The 23,655-nt window shown below is 33.6% G+C and overlaps 3 protein-coding genes and 2 long non-coding RNA genes across 8 annotated transcripts; 2 read left to right on the top strand and 3 right to left on the bottom strand.

The window, feature by feature from the left end:
• Positions 1-82: 82 nt before the first annotated feature.
• On the bottom strand, positions 83-6,661 carry LOC132913279 (cullin-1). 4 transcript variants are annotated; one of them, XM_060971494.1, is made up of 15 exons: positions 6,432-6,661; positions 6,201-6,305; positions 5,408-5,628; positions 5,137-5,299; positions 4,830-5,048; positions 4,504-4,758; positions 4,138-4,431; positions 3,811-4,074; positions 3,548-3,727; positions 3,219-3,368; positions 3,034-3,152; positions 2,823-2,943; positions 2,654-2,757; positions 2,364-2,583; positions 83-2,166 (listed from the first exon to the last, which is right to left on the bottom strand). In XM_060971494.1, the coding sequence occupies exons 3-15, from the start codon at positions 5,569-5,571 to the stop codon at positions 2,086-2,088; spliced, it is 2,334 nt and encodes a 777-aa protein (XP_060827477.1). In that variant the 5' UTR covers positions 5,572-5,628; positions 6,201-6,305; positions 6,432-6,661; the 3' UTR covers positions 83-2,085. The 4 variants fall into 4 exon arrangements, with proteins under 4 accessions (XP_060827477.1, XP_060827478.1, XP_060827479.1 ...); XM_060971495.1 differs by having other exon boundaries at positions 6,201-6,292; XM_060971496.1 differs by having other exon boundaries at positions 6,201-6,284.
• Positions 6,662-7,701: 1,040 nt separating this feature from the next.
• LOC132913293 (uncharacterized) lies at positions 7,702-8,501 on the bottom strand. Its single transcript, XR_009659356.1, has 4 exons — positions 8,277-8,501; positions 8,039-8,092; positions 7,831-7,879; positions 7,702-7,738 (listed from the first exon to the last, which is right to left on the bottom strand). It is a non-coding gene; the product is annotated as an uncharacterized LOC132913293 (long non-coding RNA).
• A 2,481-nt stretch (positions 8,502-10,982) lies between these two features.
• LOC132913294 (uncharacterized) lies at positions 10,983-13,594 on the top strand. The gene is made up of 3 exons (XR_009659357.1): positions 10,983-11,103; positions 11,394-11,523; positions 12,149-13,594. It is a non-coding gene; the product is annotated as an uncharacterized LOC132913294 (long non-coding RNA).
• A 1,454-nt stretch (positions 13,595-15,048) lies between these two features.
• LOC132913282 (pre-mRNA-splicing factor SLU7) lies at positions 15,049-17,515 on the bottom strand. The gene is made up of 5 exons (XM_060971503.1): positions 17,129-17,515; positions 16,760-17,031; positions 16,327-16,650; positions 15,943-16,240; positions 15,049-15,864 (listed from the first exon to the last, which is right to left on the bottom strand). Exons 1-5 carry the CDS (start codon positions 17,354-17,356, stop codon positions 15,265-15,267), a joined length of 1,722 nt encoding a protein of 573 aa, XP_060827486.1. The 5' UTR covers positions 17,357-17,515; the 3' UTR covers positions 15,049-15,264.
• Positions 17,516-17,732: 217 nt separating this feature from the next.
• LOC132913283 (uncharacterized) lies at positions 17,733-23,052 on the top strand. Its single transcript, XM_060971504.1, has 5 exons — positions 17,733-17,957; positions 18,284-18,336; positions 18,595-18,675; positions 18,771-18,991; positions 19,061-23,052. The coding sequence occupies exons 1-5, from the start codon at positions 17,895-17,897 to the stop codon at positions 20,302-20,304; spliced, it is 1,662 nt and encodes a 553-aa protein (XP_060827487.1). The 5' UTR covers positions 17,733-17,894; the 3' UTR covers positions 20,305-23,052.
• Positions 23,053-23,655: the final 603 nt, after the last annotated feature.

Genomic DNA, 23,655 nt, shown 5'->3' with positions numbered 1-23,655 from the left:
ACTTAAGTCCTATTTTGTGCATAAAAAATTTGATTAAGAATGATAAATTTCGGTTAGTACGTATAAAAATTCACAAAATTAATTGAATTCATCTCAAAGTTTAATCTTCAAACGTCTCAGAAAACACTGACTATTTTTTTATCAAATGAATTTTACAGATTTTTATTTTATATCCTCGCTTAAACAATATATGTACTATCGTATATTTTCTACGCTTATAAAAGCAGCTCGACATATTCTAAATACTATCACTTGAAATTAGTTAAATAATGTCAAGTGTCACAAAAAAGTGAACGAAGATGATATATGTCTGTATTTTCCGTTTAACCATTTCTGCGCAATCTAACTTGAATAATGTTGTTTTAGTGTTTTACTATTTAAATCTCTAATATGTTCTGTTTAATAAAATATATTAAATTAATTGTTTTCTTTCTCTCTTTCTCGTTCTCTCTCGCACTCGCACTTAATACGAAGATGCTATTCTCAAATGCTTATAACTCTTTCGCCCATTTTTGATGCCCCTCTCCTTTTTATAATTACGATAACGTTCCGTTTAAAATTCTTATTTTATAACCCTTTTACACATTGCGTTTTACAACTCAGCCTCACATATATGTATACATCGAAATTTGCTATCCTTATTAAAATTAAAAGCACTGATACATTAACAATTTTCATATTTAAATCACTGCTTGAGTTCATATTTAAAATTATACTGCACCGCAAACTTCCGTATTATTTCATATTGCACTTTAAATATTCAATTTATTTTAGTCTCTAGAAAGTTTCATGTTTAATAAAATATTCAAATAATTGGTATCATAAGGTTCATATATCTGTCGCTGATCAGAGAAAAACAAATCATAAATTAAAGTACATTCCATATTTTTCAAAGTCTTTATATGAAATATCACTTTCCCAATTAATTTTTACTATAAATCAACTTCAAAATAATCATATGAATCTTCAAATTTTATAAGTCATGATAAAAATTGGCGTAACCATGAATATATTATTCTTGAAAACATAGATTAACTTTTATATTATTAGGGTAAATTTTTTTATTCACTGGTATAAAATTTTTTCCGTTATACACGTAATTATTAATTAAACCTCTCGATTGTTGCATTAAAATGCATTACTATCTATGTGTTTAAATTCATGTGTTTCATATTATGTTATAATATAAATAATTGATGAAATTACATTTCTTTCTTACTCTGTAAGCTCGTAGAAATTATACACGAACAATGCACTTTATATTATTAGAAGGAAAACAGAAAAGAAAAAAAAAAAATAATAAAAGGAAATGGTGCATGTCCAGCCTTTAATCCTCGTTTGTTAATATGTGTCTTATAATATATATGTTAAATTTGTTTGAAACATTATTTTACTTACAGAGTGTTTTATTTATTTCACTCTTATCACGCTTAATACTAGACTTTTTCGCTCTTTTTTTCTTTTTTCTTCTATTTATTTTTACGAGTTTATAATTTCGAAAACATTTTTTTTATTGTTCTTTGCAAGATTATGAATGTAAAAGTTAGATTCGTGCATTTTTCGCTTCACAACACGATATCGTATCAAAAATCAGTAACACTTGAATTTACGTCAAAGGCAGCGTAGACAGTAATACATCTAGCAGCTTGACTATGAAATGATTTTATTAACGTGTTATAAAAACCAGACTCTAAATGCGACCAGAGGGACAACATGGTACAAGGACATCCATGTACAAGAAGAATGTATGAGATTCAAATTCGAGACTTAAATAAATATTGTGGCAATATCTAGCAATGACATTGGACAGTCATCGTTCGTTCGCGTGTGTGGTTGTTGCTGTATCGTTGTCGTAGATCAACTTGATCATTCCAGGTAGCTATATGTGTCCTTTTGATATTATAAAAACCAGACTCTAAATGCGACCAGAGGGACAACATGGTACAAGGGCATCCATGTACAAGGAGAATGTATGAGATTCAAATTCGAAACTTAAATAAATATTGTGACAATATCTAGCATTGACATTGGACAGTCATCTTTCGTTCGTGGTTGCTGCTGTATCGTTGTCGTAGATCAACTTGATCATGCCAGGTAGCTATATGTGTCCTTTTGACCCTCTGTGCGCTCCAGATATTCTTTCTCAATTAAAATATCTATACATTTCTGAAAGAGCAGAATCATCTTATATTAAGGTTATATCTTTTTCATTTCAATTTATTTTCTCAGATATTTCTATTCATCGATATCATGTCATGATAAATCAATATAAGAAAAAATACACGTTTACATATGTTAAAAAATTATTCACATATATTTATATATGTGAAAATGTCTTTAAAAACAATGTCGTTTATACGTACCTTAATAACATGTACTCTTGGTTTGAACCTAGAACTTAATTGATTCAATACTTCAGCTACCAATTGTTGATGTTTGAGTACTTTCCTCATTTTCATAATCCTAACAATAGCTGCCTGAATTAAGAGTTTTCTATCTTCTTCTATATTTTTTTGTGTTGTTTCCTGTTCAATCTTTAATTCCGTTTTCATTGGTATATTGATATTAACCCGCAGCTTCTTGCTGTCATAAAAGTAATATATTAATATAATTTCTGATAAGGTAAATATCACAGACTATTAAATAGAGTTACTTTTTATATCCTGTGAAAAGCTCAACTGTTGACAATGGTGTCAATTCAGCATCGTCATCAGTAGCTGCTGTTAATAGTTTAGCTTTCAAGAGTATTTGAATAACCTGTAACAATGAATATATCATCTAGGCTCTATTATATATGTTAATTCTTTCGATTTTGTTGTTACCTGAAGCAAAAAATCCATTTTTATCTGTGTAGCATCATGTAATTGTTGTATCGTCCACACAGTGGAACCATTATATTGTAAGAGAACAGCCATTTGAAATGTGGATGCTTGCAACGTGTATCTGCAATAAAAGAATGAAACCTCATTTGCAATTGACACAAAATATTTATTATAATTTTAACTTAAATTTTATTGTTAAATATTTTATGACCTGTTTTTGAAACAATTCGTATGCAATTCTCCTTTAGACATATTGTACAACCAATTCAACTTTCTTCCACTATGCTGTGAACTATAGAAAGTGGTGAACCTATGTACAGATCTCTCTAGCTGTAATGCAAAGATAATATTTAAATGATACTATTATTATCAAATGAATTATTCAATTCCGTTTACCTCTGTTGGTAATGAAAATGTAAAGGATTGTTGAAATGGCCAAGAACCAGAAGATAACACTTGTATATTGAAATCTATATCCAATGGTTCAGCAGAATTTGTCAAATGTCTTCTAAACTGTTCATTTAGATCTTTAGACACACCAATATCCTGTGAACAGACTGCTATAATTATAATGTTGTATGATTTTGACAAATGTTAGTAAACGATATAAAAATAATTGCCTACAAAAAAATAAAAAGCCCGGAAAAACGAGTGAAATACAATAAATACAAATTAAATAAAAAAAAAAAAAAAAAAAAAAAGGATATCATAGCACAATACAGTACCTGAAACATTCGTTGCAATTTTGAAGTATATTCAAAACCACAAGCTTGTTTCAATTTAGAAATCATAGAAGCTTCTGCATCATCACTGGCAGACATATGTTGTACTAATCGTTTTGCCAGCATTTTACTATAGAATTTTTGAAACACATCTTTGTCTTCTATATATTTAAATACCACCATCTGCGATTGAAAAAAAAAGGGTGTAATATTGTTAGCAAGCAAAAATGTAGTGTTTGTACTTTATTCATCTCATCTTTACTCACAACTTGGTTCAGTGTATCTTCAAGTTCAGCCTCTTCAGGATTTTTGCTGCTCTTTTTTAACAACAGGTCACAATATTTTGCTAATAACTCTGGTGATTTGCTGCTGCTATTTGCTGCCCTAGTTACCGAATTACTGTTAATGAATCTTCCGCAAGCCTTATCAAGAGCTGCCACAAAACCACTGTCATTATTAAATGCAACAAGTACTAAAGCATTGTATTTTTTATGAACCTCCAAAATAGTGTTTACATAAATCTTTGGATCCTACAAAAAAATATTTTTACACAAAATTAAGTTGCAGTTATTTTAGATTATTAATGAACGTACATTAACTGCAGAATCACCACATTTATCGATAGCTCCAAGTCCTTGATTAGCTATATGACCTTCTAAAAGATTTCGCAATTCTCCAAGACCATTTGGAATTCTTGCCACTAGCTGATACATCCGACCTAAGTCTGTGTTTTTGTCAGCATCCAAGAGATTTTGAAATTCAGAATGAAAAATGTCCAAATGTTTTTCAATTAACACTCTTTCACACGTTTTTGCTAATATTTCGTGCGTTGTTTGATGCAAATATACCTGAACTCGCTTTTGCTCTTCCAATAATCTTTGCTCTGCCTATAATAAAATAATATTTGTAAACAGTATTCTTAGAAGATATGATAATATAACAAAAGTTGATTTCAAAACCTTTTTCATATATTCTGTAACTGGATTTTGTCGAAGGAACTCTGAACTTTCTCGAGTATAAAACCTTTCTGTATCTTCAAGGAAGACATTTTCAAAAGAATCTTTGTAAACAGTAAGATTCTGTCCTTTAGCACCAGGATCATCCTCATTCAAACCTAATTCTACGTAACAATTGATTACACCACTGACTAAACGTGTATTTATTGTTTCCCCATTGCGTTCCCGCTCAATTAATTTAAGTACTGCATTAGTGACCTGCGATGTATTATAATATAGAATTTACTTTTTAGTCTATTTTCCATACATTTACTTATTAAAAGACTTACTTGTCTATTTAAATGCTTGAATAAGTTATCTCGCCATGTAACCAAAGCTGATTGATAAACTTCATAAATTCCTTTACGACCCTCCTCACATTCTCTACGTACCCAATGTCGATTTAGGTATGAGCATACACCATTCAGTACTTTACTACTAAACTGATATTCTTCCCATTGTCTTGTATAGAACTGCAATACATCTTCATCCATCAAGTCAATTCCATGCTATGCAAAAAAATATCAAATTAAAATATCGAATATTCTATTCCTGGATTAATTAATAATGATAATCAGTGAATAAAAAAAAGATCACCTTCAATAAACTTATAAGGTAATTTCTAAGAAAGTCACGTAGACGTTTATATAATTCCAAACCAACTAACTGTGCACCTCCTTGAGAAATTTGTCCTTTCTTACTTTTGGTTGATGTTCTAGTTAATTGTTGATGAACACTTGTGCAATAATTATATACATGTCTGACAAGTTATGTAATAAGGAAATTAATAGACCGTGGAGAATTATTTTGTTATTATAGTTGCATTTCTTTCTTTTTTGTTGCTTAATTTTTAAATTACAAAGGATACGTGTACAACTCTATATATCTTGGTTTAGACATACATTGTCTGTTATAAACTTGTTCAATACCCTCACGTAGATCTCCCCAAATTTGATCTAAATCTATTTGTTTGAGGCCTGCTGGGCCTCCTTGATGACTCCCAGCCCCTCCTCCGCCTCTATGCCCTGACATCCTATTTTTATACGCTTGTCGAGTGAGCGTCACTGTTACTACTGTCTACAATAATTTCTGTAGGAAAAATAGAAAAAAATCTGCTATGTAATTCAGATATATTGTACAGGAATTATATAGAAAATAGAAATGTAATACAATAAAGCAAATATCAAAAAATGAACAGCAAAAATTTGAGTTTTGTATACATAGATGTATATAATATTAATTTTATTAGAATAGTTTTTAGGATACAAATGATAATAACAATCATGATGATGATAATGAAGATGATAAGATAACGGTGATGGTAATGATAATAATCATAATAATAATAACTATTATAGCACAAAACAACATATTCAATAACTGAAATAAACTCTGGAACATACTATTACATCTAATGATTTTTATTAGTGATTAATTATTCCAAAATTTCAATGTCACAATCATTTGCTTATATACACATTTAAAAGCTGTTGAAATCGTTTGTGAAATTATAAATATAAAACTATGTGAAACCTTTGTGCGCTTACGAGGAACGATTAAAGAAAAAGTGATAGTAAGTGCAATTGGATGAAGATATTCGTGGGGAGAAAAAAAAATACATTTGAGCAAAAAAGGTTAGTCGGTAATCGGAAGATCCATACCGATGTAGTTACATCAGGATGCACATCGTTAGCAGTAGCTCGAATTTTTCGTCAGGAAACTTCAGAACATCGCAAATCTTCGTGCTACAACACTACCATCCGTCACTATTGAAGATCCATAAAAAGCAATTGACAGAAATAACACCATCGCAGCCCGTTGCCATAAGAGAATTACTTTTTTTCGTTGGTAGAACGGAGGGAAATATTGTGAGACAGAAAGCGCGCACTCACCTGTCGACGTTCACCACCGCATAACAGGCAGGGTTAGACAAGGGAGTTCTCGTGAAAACGTGGTGGCTATCTTTAACGATCACTGGTACTTCGTTCTACATACGCTTTAACGAGAAATTTATAACGCATCCGCTTGTTACTTTTGCGCTCTACACAATGACAAGCACAGTAAAACCGCGAACCTAAAATGTTGTATCTGTGTGCCCAAAACTGACTACAGTTCCAATCTGCTACTTTACTTCTGACAGGTTAGGTATCACTGTTACCAACAAAAAAGTACATATATCTTCGATTTTAAGATCTATTTCCTTCACAGTCCGAATATATTATTACTTCTTGCAATATATTTTATCTATCTTTCTTACTTAGATACTTTATATCTTGGAAACTTGCGTTTCAGAATTTTAAACTGAAAAGTGTTAAAATAAAGGTTCTTTCGATACCTATAACGAGCGATAGTAATTTTTATTTTAGAATGTGGATATATTGTTTATGAAAATCAGTCTATAAAAATCTTAATTAATAATTGTTAATTATATTTTCTATATCGTATAAGATTGTACGCACGTTTATGTAATTATTAACGTTTATTATTTTAATAGTATATTAACTATAATTTTCATTAATATTGCTGCCTGTTTATATTTCTAAGTAGATAAAATATAAATAAATATATGCAGGTATAAAATAATAATGCGTAAGGGCTTGATACATCATTTATTTAATACATAGATTTGACAGAGTTAAATTTAAGTATTATATATAAAGCATCTGCTATTAATTCAGAAAAATACCTTTCAAAACTCACTTTAGATTTTATTTAAATGCTACAATCTTATCTTAAAAAGCTTTTAATCATTATTATGTGAAGAAATAAGTACAAAAGAACATTGAATTTAATACTGAATCATTCAAAGATATAAAAATATTCTACATATATGTACATTGATAAGAATAAACTTTCATAATAGAGAACAATATAACTATGAATATAATGGAAACAAATAGCAAAGGATATTTGATACTTCTCTCAATATATAGATATTTCTGACATTTTTACCTTTTTTATTTTTTATTATAATAAGTAAAACATTGTAATTCAAATTTTTACTAGAAAATTTTTATTTTGCTTAACTCAACATAAAGATGACATTCTCCTGCTAATAATTTTAGTCATAACTATAGAAATAAATTTATATTGAATTTAATGAAAATAAAGAAATATAGTTGGTCAAGCTGTGGAAATATCTTCATGAAACGTAAGATAAAGTAATTTCAAAGTAGCTATTTTTTATTGCCATAATAAGCTGAAATAAAAAATTATCCATGTTCAATTTCAGAATATCAATTTGAAATAAAAAATTACTTTGCACAAAGATAAATTTATGCAGAAACTTACTTTGTAATTGATAATTGAGGCATGCCTGGATCAGCACCTTTTCTAAATCCTAAAAGGTAAATTAATCAATGAGTTACGTGTCGGCCATACGTTAGATTTATTAGGAAGATATACATATTCATTCGTATTATAAAATAACTGCACATATATAGAATTTGAAATTAATAAATGAACAATCAGGTGGAAAGCATAGAGAAAAAGAACTAACCTAAAAATAATATAGCAGGAATAAATCCCCAATGAAATATAGTTTTGCTGACATCTAAAACAATTGCAATTTTTTGCTTTGTACTCGGACTCATCGCCATTTTCGTATAATTATCACGTGTAAAACGTCTAGATTAATCTTGAATATTATGAAATTGGTATACACAACTGTTAGATTATTTCGAATGATCACGAATACCAGATGTACTTGAAAACGAACATATACCTGATATATCTACTTCTTTAAATGTACATGTGCTTTTTTGGTTTCTTTCCGTTGGCTTGTTGGATCTTTCCACTTTTCGCTCATACGTTAAAAATCATTAAGTCATATCGCGCTATTGAGTCATTAATTGGAGACAGCCTTTAATTGTTTTATCGAAATTATTCGAAATAATGCATCTATATAATATCTTATAGTCTATGTCCATGTTTTGACAGATTCGTCCATTCTGTATATCGCAGGCTACTTCGATCATTTTTTAAATTCCTCGATGGTAATTTCAAGTTTTTACATTTATTGTTGTATATTTTATTAGAAACTAGTACCAAGTAAAGACTGTAATTGTGTGATGATCGTTGTGTAGTTTTTTAATGTGTGAACATACAATTAAATAAACATTATAAAATATACTTTATACATATTGTTTCAGAGCTCACCACATTATTGCATTTGGGGTTTATGTGAATCACAGCAATATTGTTGTGGTGATAATGTTTGCTGTTATGAAACTGATATTAATTTTTCATATTCAGCGTATGTTTGATGATCTTATAATATAATACAATATAATACAATACAATATAATATAATATAATATATAATAAAAAATTATATTAACAGGGCTATCATTTTTGGATCAGTTGCCGTTTCCGCAATAATTTATATTTGCTATTATTTTATGTATCGAGAAATTTGTGCGTTTGTCATCAAGAAATATTGCAAAATTACTTTTACTTCGATGTCTAACCAACGAAAAAATGAAACAAATGCTGCAAGGAATCAGGAATCGATAGTGGGAGGCTGTGTTGTACAAATAGAAAAGAAAGAAATTATGCTTTAATAAACATTCTTTATATATATATGTCGGAGATGAAAGGACACCGGGCCCCTCCGTTGGAATTATTTGGAAAAAGCCTCAATACTGTAGCATTTACGAAATAACCCAGACACAGTCATTCGAAACTTGAGACAATGAGTTTAGGCTCGAGGCGACAACCGGTCGCCGAGCGTAGCCACGGTCACAGGATGAACGTTCCACCTAACAGAGATATAAAGTAACATAGCTTTCCTTTAAAGAATTGGCAGTACAGACACTTGACAATAAGACATTCCAACAGCCCCGCAGCTCGCCACACACAGACCCCATTCTTTGGGCAAGATGATCGCCAGATGCCGATGCATCGTTTACAGTATATGTTCAGATAGCCTGAGGAACCGTTACAAATCTTAGGACTTAGTTAACTAAAGTCCTTCAGATTGACAAACAGTCTTTATTCTATCAGCCTGTAAATCTGTCACCTATTGCGGGAAGATATGGGAAACCTGATTTAGTCACGTATGACGCTGCCTGCTAGGAACTCTCTCTCAAGGGCGGCTAGCATCCTTTTCTAACCGCCAACATAGAAATTGACCAATTAACAGCAACGTCTATTTCCCTCACCCTCCGAGTGGAGGCTTTCTTTGACGAATCCGATGATCTCGTGCCCTTAGGCACACCCCATCATAGTTTTCCTCTGTAGCGTCGTCGTGACGGAAAGTCATTCCCTTTCTGGCAATCTCATTAGCTAAGAGTCAATCAAACGATCCTTGTATCACGAGTAGTAAGTCGAGTCCGACTTAGACTTTGAAGCAAAGTATATTCGTTATCCCGTTGACCGTGGATTCGCTATATCGTACCTAGGGCCATCGTCATTAGCGTCCAGTTACCGCGTCCGCTTGTCAATCCCGTATCAGCCATATTTGTGTAATAAACATCTGTGCGACAACCATGAACAACACTGGTGAAGATTCATTAAACGCCCTTAACGCAAACCCGACATATATATATATATGTTTTATATGCTTTTTTAATCCACTGTTAGCAGTTGACTAATTTTAAGAAATGGAATTCTCTATATGTTAAAATTCTCTCATTTGTAACAAAGTAATAAATGTGTAGTTGTATATGAATAAGACCGTTTAGAAATAGACATCTTATATTTTTGAAAAAAGACATTCATAATGATGTGAAGTTTTATTTGTTTCAGCAGATAATAAGATTAAGCTTGTAAAATAATGGCTTTTTTTTAAGTCCAAGAAGCTACTTTTACTGTTCAAAAGTTACAAATCAACTTTTACCTTGCAATCTGAAAATAACACATTTGTGAAAATTAGAAAAGAATATCCTATTACTTGAAATTAAACATCATTTATTAAACTTTTATGCACAATTTACTTGTAAGTTAATGCTAGAATAAATTACGTATGTATTAAATGTTATGTTATGTGTTAATTCATTCTATGATATTTTAATAAAGTTTATTTACTAAAGTTAATTCATTTTGCAATTTTTAAATAAAGTTTATGAATGATATGTCTGATCCATTGCAGCCTCACGGTTATCTTGATTTTCTGTACGAATCTCTAAACGAAACTCATCAATAGAATTACTATATTATATTCTTGCAATTTAGAGAAATTAAAGAATCTCTCATTTAAAGAATTTATATTCATTAATCAATTTTATTTAATCAAATTAAAGTATGAAACGTATATTAAATTACTAATTGCAGATATCCACATTTCAGATCCGTAAATACCGTTCGCGTTTTGGTTTAATATATTATTTCTTTGTTTGCAATTTATTCCTTTATTTGACATGATCGTTACTGAAAACATATTTATTATTTATCCTTCAGCACAAGTTTTCCAAGAATTTGACGATTCCTGTTCGTAAACGAGTATGAGTGACTTGTTACAGAGCCCCCCACTCCTCATCAACCGAAATTCGCTACGGCGCGGGGGAATCAGTTTAGTGTCGAAAATTGGAGCGATTAGACGTGTACGGTGTCACTCTGTGACAGGTGCCCATTTATTTCTCTACATACGTAGTATCTTTATAATGATTCTTTCACAGTTCAAACTTACGTTAATTATAAATTCGTCCAATTATCATATGTTTTTATTTAATATAATCGTTATAATCCAAATTTGATTATCTTCTTTTCTTCGACCATCTTTTTGGTTGTTACATTTGCCGGTAGCTCGTATCATAATTTTCAAGACGCAATTCAATCTTGATCATTGTTTCATTTTTATATTAAATTGTTCTTTTTATACATTTGTTCTAATGTTTTCGTCTTCTTTTGTGCAGATTATTGCTTGATTGCGAGATAAATTTCGAGGTATTAGAAGGACGCTACGAAATTCAAAAAGATGCCGCGAAATTCAAAAGGACACCCCGGTCGTCGATGATAAATTCGAGATCTTTTCATGGAAATTTGGTAATACTTTTGGTTGTCATTTCGCTTTTTTCAATAGTTTTTAATAGTTTCTATTATATTCGAGAAAGAACACCACCATAGACTGGTTTGAACATGTTTCGCACATCGCGCAGAATCTGGTGCGCAGCTTTGTTTAACGGACAAGGAAAGCCAACCATATTTTACGTTGGTATATTTAAAACTCTAATGGCGGACATTTAGTTTGGCGGGCAATTTTCACAAATCATTTTAATTATGAAATATTCATAAATATTTGACAATTTATTCAAAAATTTTGACAAAATATTAACAAGGGAATATATTTTTTGATATCTTTGATATGATATTTCTTTATCTTTTATAAATGTATAATAATTAATTTGCAGTTTTGAAAGAACAGTACATATTTTCTTCGTAACCTTGTATTTACTTCATTTAATTCTATTCCTTATTTTTTACGTTAATTATTATTAATTAAGAAATAGTATTCGAATAAAAACTTAACAAGCGTAAACTTTCTATTCTTGAATTGAATTATTGTTAAAAGTTTTTGCTTAATACGAATCAGTCTTTTATCATCTTAAACTTTGAAAATAATTAATACTGTCATTAAGAAGAAATTACAATATTCCATCGTTTGTTACAGGTTACTTCCAGCCTTCGCTTCTTCCATCGAAATCGATGATTCCAATTTGATGGCAGCTTGGTAATGACTTTCCTTGGGTTACAACGATATTGACGACAACTAATCTTCGCATCTAATCGTGAGTCGCATGCATTTTTGTTCCTCTGGTCACTCAATCATGTCGTAGGATGAAAGGTCCGAATCGACACGGGTTGACTGGTTGTATCACGTAGAATTTTTGACGAGCATAGTGACCGCGGGTATTTATCATACTCGTGAGTAGTAACGTTTTCTTGTCTGTGTTTTATTTATTAGTTCAGGATAGGTTTTCTTGCACATCGCGTTTTTAAATATTGATGATAATGTATGTTGACAATTAGCATACTTATATATACGATTAAAAATTACAGAATATATTCACTAAAATTATTTACAAAATCAAATTATATTCAATGTGACTATTTATGAAGATCGAATGTTCATACAAGAATGTATATGAATATTGAAATAAACAACGAAATCACTTCGTTTGAATATTTTGTAGTGGAGAAGTTTGGTACCCTCAGGCTTCGTTAATATGGAAATTCAATTATGATTAAAGTTATTATAATGCTGATAAAGATCATAAATGATATTTATTTTAATCTTTTTAACTTTATAATGGAGCAGTTTTATTATTTGAGCATACACGGTATAATTTCAGTAAAATTCGGAATATGGAATATGAAAGTATATGTTAAAGCCTAACTTTGTCTGCCCGTTAAGACATATGTTATAAAATTTCACGTGCAAGAAGACACTTCGCGACAGGCAGATTTCAGAATCAAAACAAGTTTTCAACGTTCCTTTGTGTTTTCAAAGATGTGTTTTGATAAAGATATCGCCTGAGGATATTTCCATTAATAGAGTTCATTTAGAGTCCATTGTTATTCATTGATATAAATATTACTTGCATTGAATCTTAATTTATGTTTGACAAATATGTAAATTCTTCGTTAATTTCCTTCATTTTAGTTTATCAATTTAATTGTTCATTGAAATAATAAAGTAAAATAAAGTATAGAATTATTAAAATTTGAAATGAAATTAGACTGGAAAATCAAATTAGCCCGTTAGATACAAAATATAATAGATAGGCTAATCATATTTTTAGCATAGGATTTTCAGGTTTAACCCCTTCCATGTTCATTGTCAGAATCTCACTCACGTGCCCAGGTGCTTCTTGGGTGGGAAGAAGGCAATGGGCATGATGATTAGTCTATAAGCCTAACAATGTTTTCAGCGACTGACGTTGCGTTAGCGTATCGTGCACAACGTATTTTCCACTGTGTGTGTATGTGGTTAGGCTGTGGAATTGCGTCGTTTTTGCTTTTCATTATAATCTTGAAATACTTATGGAATTCAGAAATATGTATATTCCAATTACCATTGGAAATATTCGGTGCTGATAAATATGTATAGTGAATTATAAATGGTAATATCACTAATCTCAGTATTAAACAACAAAAAGATTTAATAATTGATCAAAGTACGACGATCTCTTCTATTAAAATTATTTCTTTAGATGATATACATATACATGATTATATACTATTATGAGCATTTAATTAAAATTGAGATTTAAATATATTTGGATAATTAAAGTTGAGATACACAGAATATTTTTACGCAATGGTCGCTAGCCATCGTCAGTCGATTTCAGGAAAATGGTACGTACTTTAGAGTGTGAAAGTTGTATGTTAAACCCGGGGTGTCGGAGGCGTCCCGGGACGTCTCTCTAGTGTAGGCTCTTGCGCCCCGGTTATGTGTGAGAACCGTGGAGTGAGTGTGTTGGTGTGTTGTCTGTTTTGCTATTTTTTAAATATAGGGTTAGGTAGGATAGGTAGCATACTTTCTGGTGTGAGTGTTAATTATAAGTAGGTAGGGCCGGGCAGGTTGGCACAGTCTCTGGTCGGGTAGGCGCGATTTCGCGTGTCCAACCTGTTTCAGGAAATTTGATTTGAAAAATCGACGGCGAAGCTGGGAAACAAGAGTTGGAGCATGCCACTCAGCTTAAGCTTTGCTTATCGGTTTTTCGAATTTCGCGCTCATGATCGCGAGTAGGAAGTAGATTTCGAAACGAACGTTTTATATATTGCTCGAGCACGCACATAAGAACAGATAGCGATCATTATGATCGATGGTCATCCATGTTTACTTGAATTAACTGGCGCGATTTAAATTTTTAGTTGACATTTTCGGGTTCTTTTTTTGTTTTCCGATTAGAAAGACTCGACGAGGTAGATTTAAGTTTCAGCGGGCATTGCGCCCGAAGAAAGAAAAGGCTATGAGCCGAAGAGGCCCGGCAAATTTGTCATAGAAGAGGGCAACTACTAATGGCTTTCCATCCTCTGAATTTCGGATCATCCAAAGCATGGAAAGTCATTCTCGTTACTATTTTGTCACTATGCTCGCTTGTAGTATTTGTAGTAGTAATAGTAGTATTTCTTTTTTTCTTTTTTTTTTGGCCGGTGTACACGTCGGCTCACCATCATATTGTGCAAATCACGGTTTTTGTATTAGTATTGCAAGAGATTAATTATGGTTTGAATTAGTGTTGCGAGAGATTGATTACGGTTAGAATTAGAGTTGCGAATTATAACATCGCGATTGTTTTTAGCAATTTTGATTTTGCATTGTCAGAATTTTTTAGAGAATGATACATTGATACGTGTTAGCTTTCGCATGGCTGCCCTGTTTCAGCACGGTAATACGTTTGTGAAGATAAAATTCGCTAAATTGACTAATAATCTAATAATCTAATCTGTTTACTCCAATAGAATAATTCAATTAATGAAATAAATTTAATAAAATAAAAAGATAATTTAATCGAATAAAAATGTATTACATTCTTGATGAACTTCCATTCGTAACAAATAATGTAACAATTTTGTTCACGTTTTATTAAACACGTCTAATTAATACAAGATACGATATTCGTTTTTTAATCTCTTATAGTATATTACATTTTTACATAAAATGAATCAATTCTATGTATATATATATATATATATATATCTAATTTCCAACTTATATCTATACATAATAAATTTTAGTACAGTTAAAAAATTTACAAGGATTTTATGAGCTCTTAAAAGCTATTTGTTAAGAAATTCCGCCATCGGATCGTCTTCACGTTGTCGCTTCATTTGAAATGCTTCGATCTCGTCCATTGTTGGTTCTTTAACTTCATACATGCTATTGTAAGGGCGTTTTCTTTCATTCATTTGTAACAGCCTTTCCGCTTCCTTTTGTCTTTCTTCCTCTTTCTGCAATGCTTGTTGTAATTTATCCTGTTCCTGTAACCTAGCAGCTTTCTTCTTGTTCTTTCGTTTTTCTTTCTGTTTTTGTTTCTTCTCCTTCCTTTTAGATGATTTCGATTTTATCGGTCTTAATACCTTTTCTTCTTCATCCGAGGACGTATCGTTACTTGCAGATTTTTCATCGGATGAATTTATCGTTTCCTCGTTAGAATTTTCTTCCTCATTTACCGTTTTTCTAATTTCGATAACGGCTGCTTCGGCTGTCTTTTTACCTGCACTTCCCGTACAGTATGAATTTTTTATAAACGAATGACAGCACTTGTATCCCCATTTACCAGCATGCCAATAAGAACCCCAAACGCAAGTATGATTATTTGGATATACATCTTCTTCGTACTTAGAGCGAATTATTTGTCTGTCTTGTCCTTTGATGATCTGTAAATAAATACAAATTATGAAAAATAATATAATTTAATTAATCTTCGTGATCCAATGATATACGAATATACGTACTTTTCCATATCTGGAATATTCCACATATTGTTCCGTTTGTGCTAGTAAAAGAGAAGGCGGAGGAGCATCGAGATGTTCTTTACCTCCATATTTATTAATTATACTTTCACGAGCTTTATCCTTCAGTTCGTCACGTTTTTTATCATATTCCTGTTTAAGTAATTCCAATTTAGTGGGTTCAGCGAGTAAATGAACGTCGACACCTCTTTCATGCGCTTCCCATGCAAACAATTGAGCATTCGAATGTCGTTGTGTATCTCCCGAGAAACGCGCAAAATTTTCACCTTTATAATCCACCCTGAAACAGAATACGGCTACTTTAGTATTTTCGAAAGTAAGAGCAGTTCAGAAGATAACGGAATGTATAAAATGATTTCTGCATACTCTCTGTCTGTGCCGGTATAAGGATTGTCACGCATGGATCTCGTTTTAGGATCGTAATATGCCGAATTTGGATCCAAGTTTCTTAGATACTTTGCTGTATCTTCTCTAATTCGTAGATTTCTAACGGTAATACGTTGTTTAGAATCTACTTTTGTTCCAGGCATATCAACCTCGTCAACATATTTGTCCTCATCTTTATCCGAATCCTGTTCATCATTCTCTTCCGCGTTTAACTTCTCTGCACGCATTTGTCGTTTTGCTTCTTCGATCTTTTGATATTCTTCGATAATAGCTCTATGCTGCGAAGGATCGTAACCAGCCCACCTACATTGAATTGATATATTTAAAATATTGTTTTATATTAATATTTATATTTAAATTTTACCAAGTATTTCAGTATGTACTGTATCGAGTAAAGTTCAAGATAAACGACCTGTCTCTTTTGCCATCATAGTCCGTAGATAACTCTGGTTGTGTAAACTCATCCGGTGCTATATTTGCATTTGTGAATTTTGCACCTATTTTACGTGGACGTTCCATACATTCCTTTTTCTTATGAGTTATTGCTCCACAATTTTCACAGGCTCCTTTACGATACTTTGTTGCTACTTTAGATGTATCTACACCACGTTTATACCATTCGTCTATACCACTATACTGCTTTTGTTTTTCAGGCTGCGGTCTTTGATGTTTCAAAGTAGGCCCCTTTGAATATTACACGTAAGTAAGTATTATATGTTTTAACGTTATATGTACTGACTATAAAAGGAGATATCAATTTCATAAAAAAGTTAATGCATACCTGTGCGCCAAAATACCATGGCGTAGCACTAATGTACTGTGGAATGTGCGGATTAATATCTTTGCCTTCTTCATCTACTGCAGCTGGTGCTGTACCAGCTTTTCTCGCTTCTTCTAACTCCTTAGCCTTTCGCCAATCTTCTCGACTCTTTTTCTTGGGTTCATCTTCGAAATTGCTTTTGTTCTTTATAATTTTTGACACAGGTACATTAGCTAGAGTATTAGCCATTTTGATAAAGATGATTAAAGTTAGATCAATTTTAACTTTATAACTGTATTATTTAATTTCAGTGTCTCGCTCGTAAACTGACAAATGCTGGAACTAACCTATACATAACGTAAAACCTAACGACAAACGCAAACAGTTATGAAGTTTGCGTTACATGTTCTGAAATACCGGTGGTGTAAAAAATCAGAAGCCATAGACGAGCTAGTCTATAGTTATGCCCTCTATTATCTGTGGCCGAACTACAAACGAGCTGCGTGGTCGAACAATGTTCAATTGTAGGTAGGAAATGGTAACTGTTATACCTTTCGAGTAGCATCTGGTTTCTAGTTTAATTTATGTACTGTAGTTTAGTTTATTCATATTGGCAACCCTGTTTTCCATGACGTCATTGTAAAGTTCCGAAATTGAAATCAATAAGTGGTGTGCAATGTTGTGTGCACATGATAGTCGGACCGAAATGGTGATTATGTCAAAACAATTTGTCAGAGTGTACGGTTTTTATTTATTGAGAACGAAGGTGTAAATATCAGTCGAGAAAATGGTACGAAATACGAAGAGAAAGCTGGCGATATTCGTCGGAACGTCGAAGTGTTTGATATACGTGAGTGGATATTTTTCGTTTCAGCGCGTTCATTTTTCATGCCATTTAACAAGAAATATCAAACGAAAAGTTATTCTTTGTATTCTAAATTGAAGAAAGTTCCTTTGGAAATGAAAGTACAGCGAGAAGTGGATTGTAACGTTCAAGCGTTTGCTTCCTATTCTAATAAGATTTATCAAAAACTCGCTCCTTTATTTCATAATGATCGCGATTATTTTAGTCTTAAGATTAATTTGTATAATTTACATCTGTGGATGTACGTTTAAAGTTGGTACACTATTTAAAATATATGGTACACTATTTATAATATGTAATATTTGTTTCAGGCAGAAGCAAAGTATTGTGCCTCTGAAATACCTGGAGAAACAAAATACTATGAGTGAGTTTCATACACGTAATTATGTTTATCTTTTAGTAAGTCAAAAGGGGGAACCTTTCTTTTCTTTTTTTTTTTTCTCTCAAATAATGAAACGAAAGACGACTAATGAAGGTAATTAAGAAAAAAAAGAGAGAGCTAATGAAAGGGGAAAGAAAGAGGAAGAAGAAGAAGAAGAAGATGGAAGAAAGGAGAGAATGTTCAGAGAGGAAGAGGAAGACAGGAAGGACGAACGTGTAATTACATGTAAATTCATTTTAGGTGTTCTAGAACCGAATATTGTTGCGGTATTGGTTGTTGCGTGTCACCGGGACTACATTTTCATCATTTATGGTATTATTGGTGCGCAAAACAATTTTACAGATCATTCTGATCGACATCTCCTAAGAAGATACAACATTTTTGCAATATTCTCACGATTTTTCGTCGTTCGTTAGGATATTGGTAATAATTATGTTCCTGGTATGCTCCGGTGGTGGCTGGTGGTATCGATATTGGTTACAAGGAAGATACAGAGCGGCTGCATCGGCTATTCCGACTAGAACTACGAACGCGCGAGCCCAAAGTTCTCTTCGAGGTTCAACGTGTCAAGGACAGAGGGCTCGTATTACGTACAATTCCGCGAGAAACACTGTATTATTGCACCGTATGTGGAAAGGCGAGTGTACATTTGTCTGGTAAATAATTGCGGGGTATTCGATGTTGATCAATTTATTCGTGTTCTTAGGTCCTCAAAGAAACGGAGCGATGCCCGCTTACACCGGTAATGCGACAACATCGGGCCATTATCAGAACATGAGCGTTATGTTGAACGACGCGAACTGTCCGTACTACCAGTTATATGGTCCACCTCCAAGCTACGAAACTGTGATAGCTCAAACACGTGGTAAGGTATCAAACGCGACGTCACCGGAATCGACGAGCGCGCGATCGAGTTCGTTCGTTGCGCCAGCGAATTCGAACGTGTCCCAATGCTTCTCTTATACTTGCAATTTCTCTACAAGATTGAACAACGGTCTGGATCAAAACACGCAATACTCGAGTGGCGGTACGAGTTCTCAGCAACTCGAAGGCCGAGAAGGTATTCCATTCGCGCATTTCCCACCGTATTGCGCCGTCGCAGACGGAAGTACGAGACAAAATGTATGCATTCCTTTCGCCTATCAGGAACAACCGTTCGTTTCTAGAGATAGCTTTAATCCTCTGTATCAAGCTGGTTCCATACACTGTGTTGTTCCGTATCCAATGGACAAATCGTCAGACACGTCGGATCCAGAGAATCAAAGTTACCAAGTGTCGAACGTCGAAAGGTATGCGATGATAAATGTCGATTGTACGGCTGGTAGTAGCAGAGAACAGGGTATTTGGCAGTCGGACGATCGTTCAACGTCCAAGGCACGCATTAGCCAAGTGAATAGAGATACGGATGACAGTATGGAGAAAAATGTGGGAGAACAACGAGAAAATACATCGATGGTAAGAGGAGCGGGGAGCTCAGCTTCTTCGCTTAAAATCGAAGAGAATCAGTCGGATGATTCGAAGTCCGTGGATTGGTTGGAAAATTTCGATTCCGAGTTGGCAAAGAGTCATCGAGTGCACGGCGGTTCTTTGAAAGCAAGCGGCAGGTACGCCGATAAAGAAAGATGCGAGGAATATTCCGTTCAAAGGGCTTTCTCGAGAATTTTGCCCCATTCCTGTGACGGACTCATCAACACAGAGCCGGCTACAGCATCTGTCGATGTATCCCATAACGTAAGCTCTTTGGAAGAGAGAGCCGACGTTAGTGCGAGTTCTTTTCAATCAAATCCATCCAATAATGTGATATTAGAGCGTTTCGGTTCCGACGGTGCGTCTTTCTCGATGGAAAATATCGAGAAGCTTGAACAGTCTCATTCTCGTCTCGTAAATATTAGTACAAATTCTGATCTTGAAAGTAAATTTAGATTAGACAGATCGAAATCATTGGACTGAGCAGTTATGATGGAATACTTTGCTATCGTACTACGCGTATATGTAGTGCTTATTCTTCTACACGTTATTGATTCACGCGTATTTGTGTACGATCGTGTTAGCTCGAAATCGATCGTGTTAACGATTTAATCTTATAAAGTTTTCCTGTAATCGATATAACGAAATCAAGAGAGCGTCGCGGTATCATATTTTCTCCTTTTTAAATAAGAAACTCGTCGAGTTTCGGATTTAAGGTTGATCGTTTATCGAACGACAAACAACGCTTAATCAATCGTTTGTCTATATTCCGATATACATTCCATATACTATTATTATTCTCTCTTTTTCGCTCCTTACATGTATATGTGTATAGCTATGCGCCAGATTCTCGTATTCGAACAAGAGGCTCACGGGACCATATTCGACACTGTTCAGTTTGTCTCGATTATTTATCGGTTACGGGATAATTTGTTATCTACTAACAGTCGTTAGTACAACGCAATAACGCGTGACTCGATTGGATCTCGTTTTTTACGATACACGATACTGCCAGAAATCTTCGGTCAATGGCTCCGAGCTGTAAACGTTAATCGGTTAACAAATATACGATTATATTTGTATCCTTTTTCCTTCCTTTTACGAACGAGCTCAACCAATTCCAATTACGCACAAGGGCGTCGCTCGACGCTGTACTTAATCGTCCTACGTAAACGTATCGGTATGCCAATAACACGTTAGCACACCTTTTTCTAATCTTCGCACGAAACGTCGTACTTTACAATGCCACCGAACAGTTTCTAATTCTAATTATTAGGTTAAACGTTATTATAGACTATTTCGTATGTCGTATTTTCAACAGAGATGTTACAAATCAAGATGGTGTTTGACGAGATCGGTTCCATTCCCTTTTTAAAACGGAGGAACCGCGTAACTTGCTTTCCAATTCGATCGAACACCATTAATATAATTCCGTGAACGTTTAAGGATTCTTCGTCGATATCCTTCGAAACGCAGCAACTCGATCTACGAGTAACACGTTGCTAATTTTAAGATACGCATATTTATGCCACGAAAAAGTTTCTCTTATTATTGCATCGTCAGATGGGATCGAAAGAACGAGAGATGTACATTATCGCTCACAGGTATCCGAACATCCTAGTCAATTTGTACGAACGGTATACATTACGCCTCGTAACGATAGAACCACCGAAAGTCGTTTAACTTTTATATTTTATGCCATGTATTTGTAAGCATTAACGTAACAAGAAACGACGTGCATCGTGTTTGAACTTGCTATTTTTTAATTAAATTATATTCTTGCGCAAAAGTGTTTGGATACTTTTGAGCGATAGTACGTACACGTGTGCGTGCGTGCGTGTGATTGCGTCTGTTCGCTGCGTTTGTTTGCAAGCAAATGGCTGGCCGATGACGGCCGATAGGCTAAAAGGAGATGTTTGAGGATATAGACTGAGCTAAGGATGCGAGGACAGGGTAGGCGATGGTACGAAATCCAGTGAAAAGTCAAATCTCATAGAAAAATTACACGTTCGAATCCGTGTTTACGGATTACGACATCTCGCAAATGTCTTTCTTTTTACTTATTATCGGTTATTGTTCTTCTCAATTTATACGTAGATCGTAAGAACGAATCGCGCGAACCAATGTCACCGACGGTATAAAAAGTGGCAAGGTCGGACAAATGATAAACCTGACAAATTACATTTTCATAGAGAATCGATTTTTATATTTAGTATGCTTTTTCAGACTTTGCGTTTTCGTTACCTTGTCGACCACTTAACAAAGTTATTAATTGACGTAAATTAGATGCGTTTAGTATTAATGAAATCAAAGTACAGTACTATTCGTCTCCTATCATCGAACAACGTCACGGATTTATCATTTGTTTTCAAGAAACTTCTATCTTCTCTTCTCTTTCGTATACGTTCGTTTCGTTTCACGAGACACTTTTCTTGTTTGGCCAGCAGACAACGAGAAAATCAACAAGAATGAACTTATTATCGTATCCTTCCCATGATCTTGAAACGAGAAAGCACGTTTGCCGCGGATAGACGGAACAGTTTAGGCAGGTTTGTCCGACGACAGCTGCGCGTCGGAATTGCAGTTATTTTCGCAACACGACGAATGCAGTTGAAAGCAGAAGTCGCCTTGACGTACCATCGCGTTTGTAAGTCTGATTTCAAAAGTTTTCGATTGTAACAGCGGTCCAAAGAAAACAGTGTACGTGCCAATAACGAGTCCGTTAGATAAGGTAATGTCGAGTAGGGCAAGTCGATCGATCTCGTAACAGAGGAGAAATATAATGATATATATATGATATATATATCATATATTATATATATAGTATTATTAATTAAAATTATATATAATTAAATAAAAATTACATACGCAAAACGCATGCGTGTGCATGCACATACATGCATAATTATTTTTTGTAATCGATCCAAATGGACGAGCTATTTTAACAGTCCGATCAAATAAAGCGCTAATTAAATAACGCATAAGGTATAAAGTAACGTGGCCAGTTACTATCGTTCCGGATTACGGGGGTCTTCTATAGATTCAGGAAACACTATATTTTGCGTGCGTGCGTAGCCTGCGTGTTATAGCTTTAACGATCGATAACTAGTCCGAATGATCACTTTCACCGTAACGTGCAATCATGTTCGTATTAATATACTGTAAGATATATTGTACCTCACGAAAAGGGTTGTCTTTGCTGAAATAAAGACAAAATATTTATTCACGTAAGTGCCTTCTAAAGTCGATCGATTGAATCTCTAATTTCATTTGTGTAAACCAACAAGAATCAAGCAAAAATAGAGTATCGACCTATGGAGTTTCGAACGTGCTGTAAAGTCCTAGTCAACTAATTATTCGTAGTAACAAGCTGTTCACTTTTGAGCATCGAATCTCTGCCTTTCTTTCTCCTCCACTGAGTGCAATTTAAATATTACAGTTGTCTCCTCGTTCGTACGAATTACACGGATCTTTATTCAAATTACGTGCTTCCATCGTATCTTTACCCCTCGTACGTCGAATATTAACTTCTGCAAGTGATTCTTCACTAGCATCGCATCAAGTTATGTTTTCCAATTTCCATGGTTTACACGTCTAAATCGTTTCCTTGAATCGTGTTTGTGGACGTGTAAACTTATTGTTACCTGCATGATAATGCGTTACCGATTGCGCAAAAAGGAAATTACTTCAATCTCTAGTGAATATATATATATAGAGAAAGGGAGAGGGAGAGAAAGAGAGGGAGAGAGAGAGAGAGAAGAATAAACGGAAACAAGAGTAGGCTTTCGTAGGAACTGGCATGATCGCGCGATATGTGATTGATTGGAAAAGTAC

This window comes from Bombus pascuorum, chromosome 13 (assembly GCF_905332965.1).
Source record: "Bombus pascuorum chromosome 13, iyBomPasc1.1, whole genome shotgun sequence".
In the NCBI taxonomy this organism is placed as follows: domain Eukaryota; kingdom Metazoa; phylum Arthropoda; class Insecta; order Hymenoptera; family Apidae; genus Bombus; species Bombus pascuorum.
This window is presented reverse-complemented; position numbering and strand designations above follow the sequence as displayed.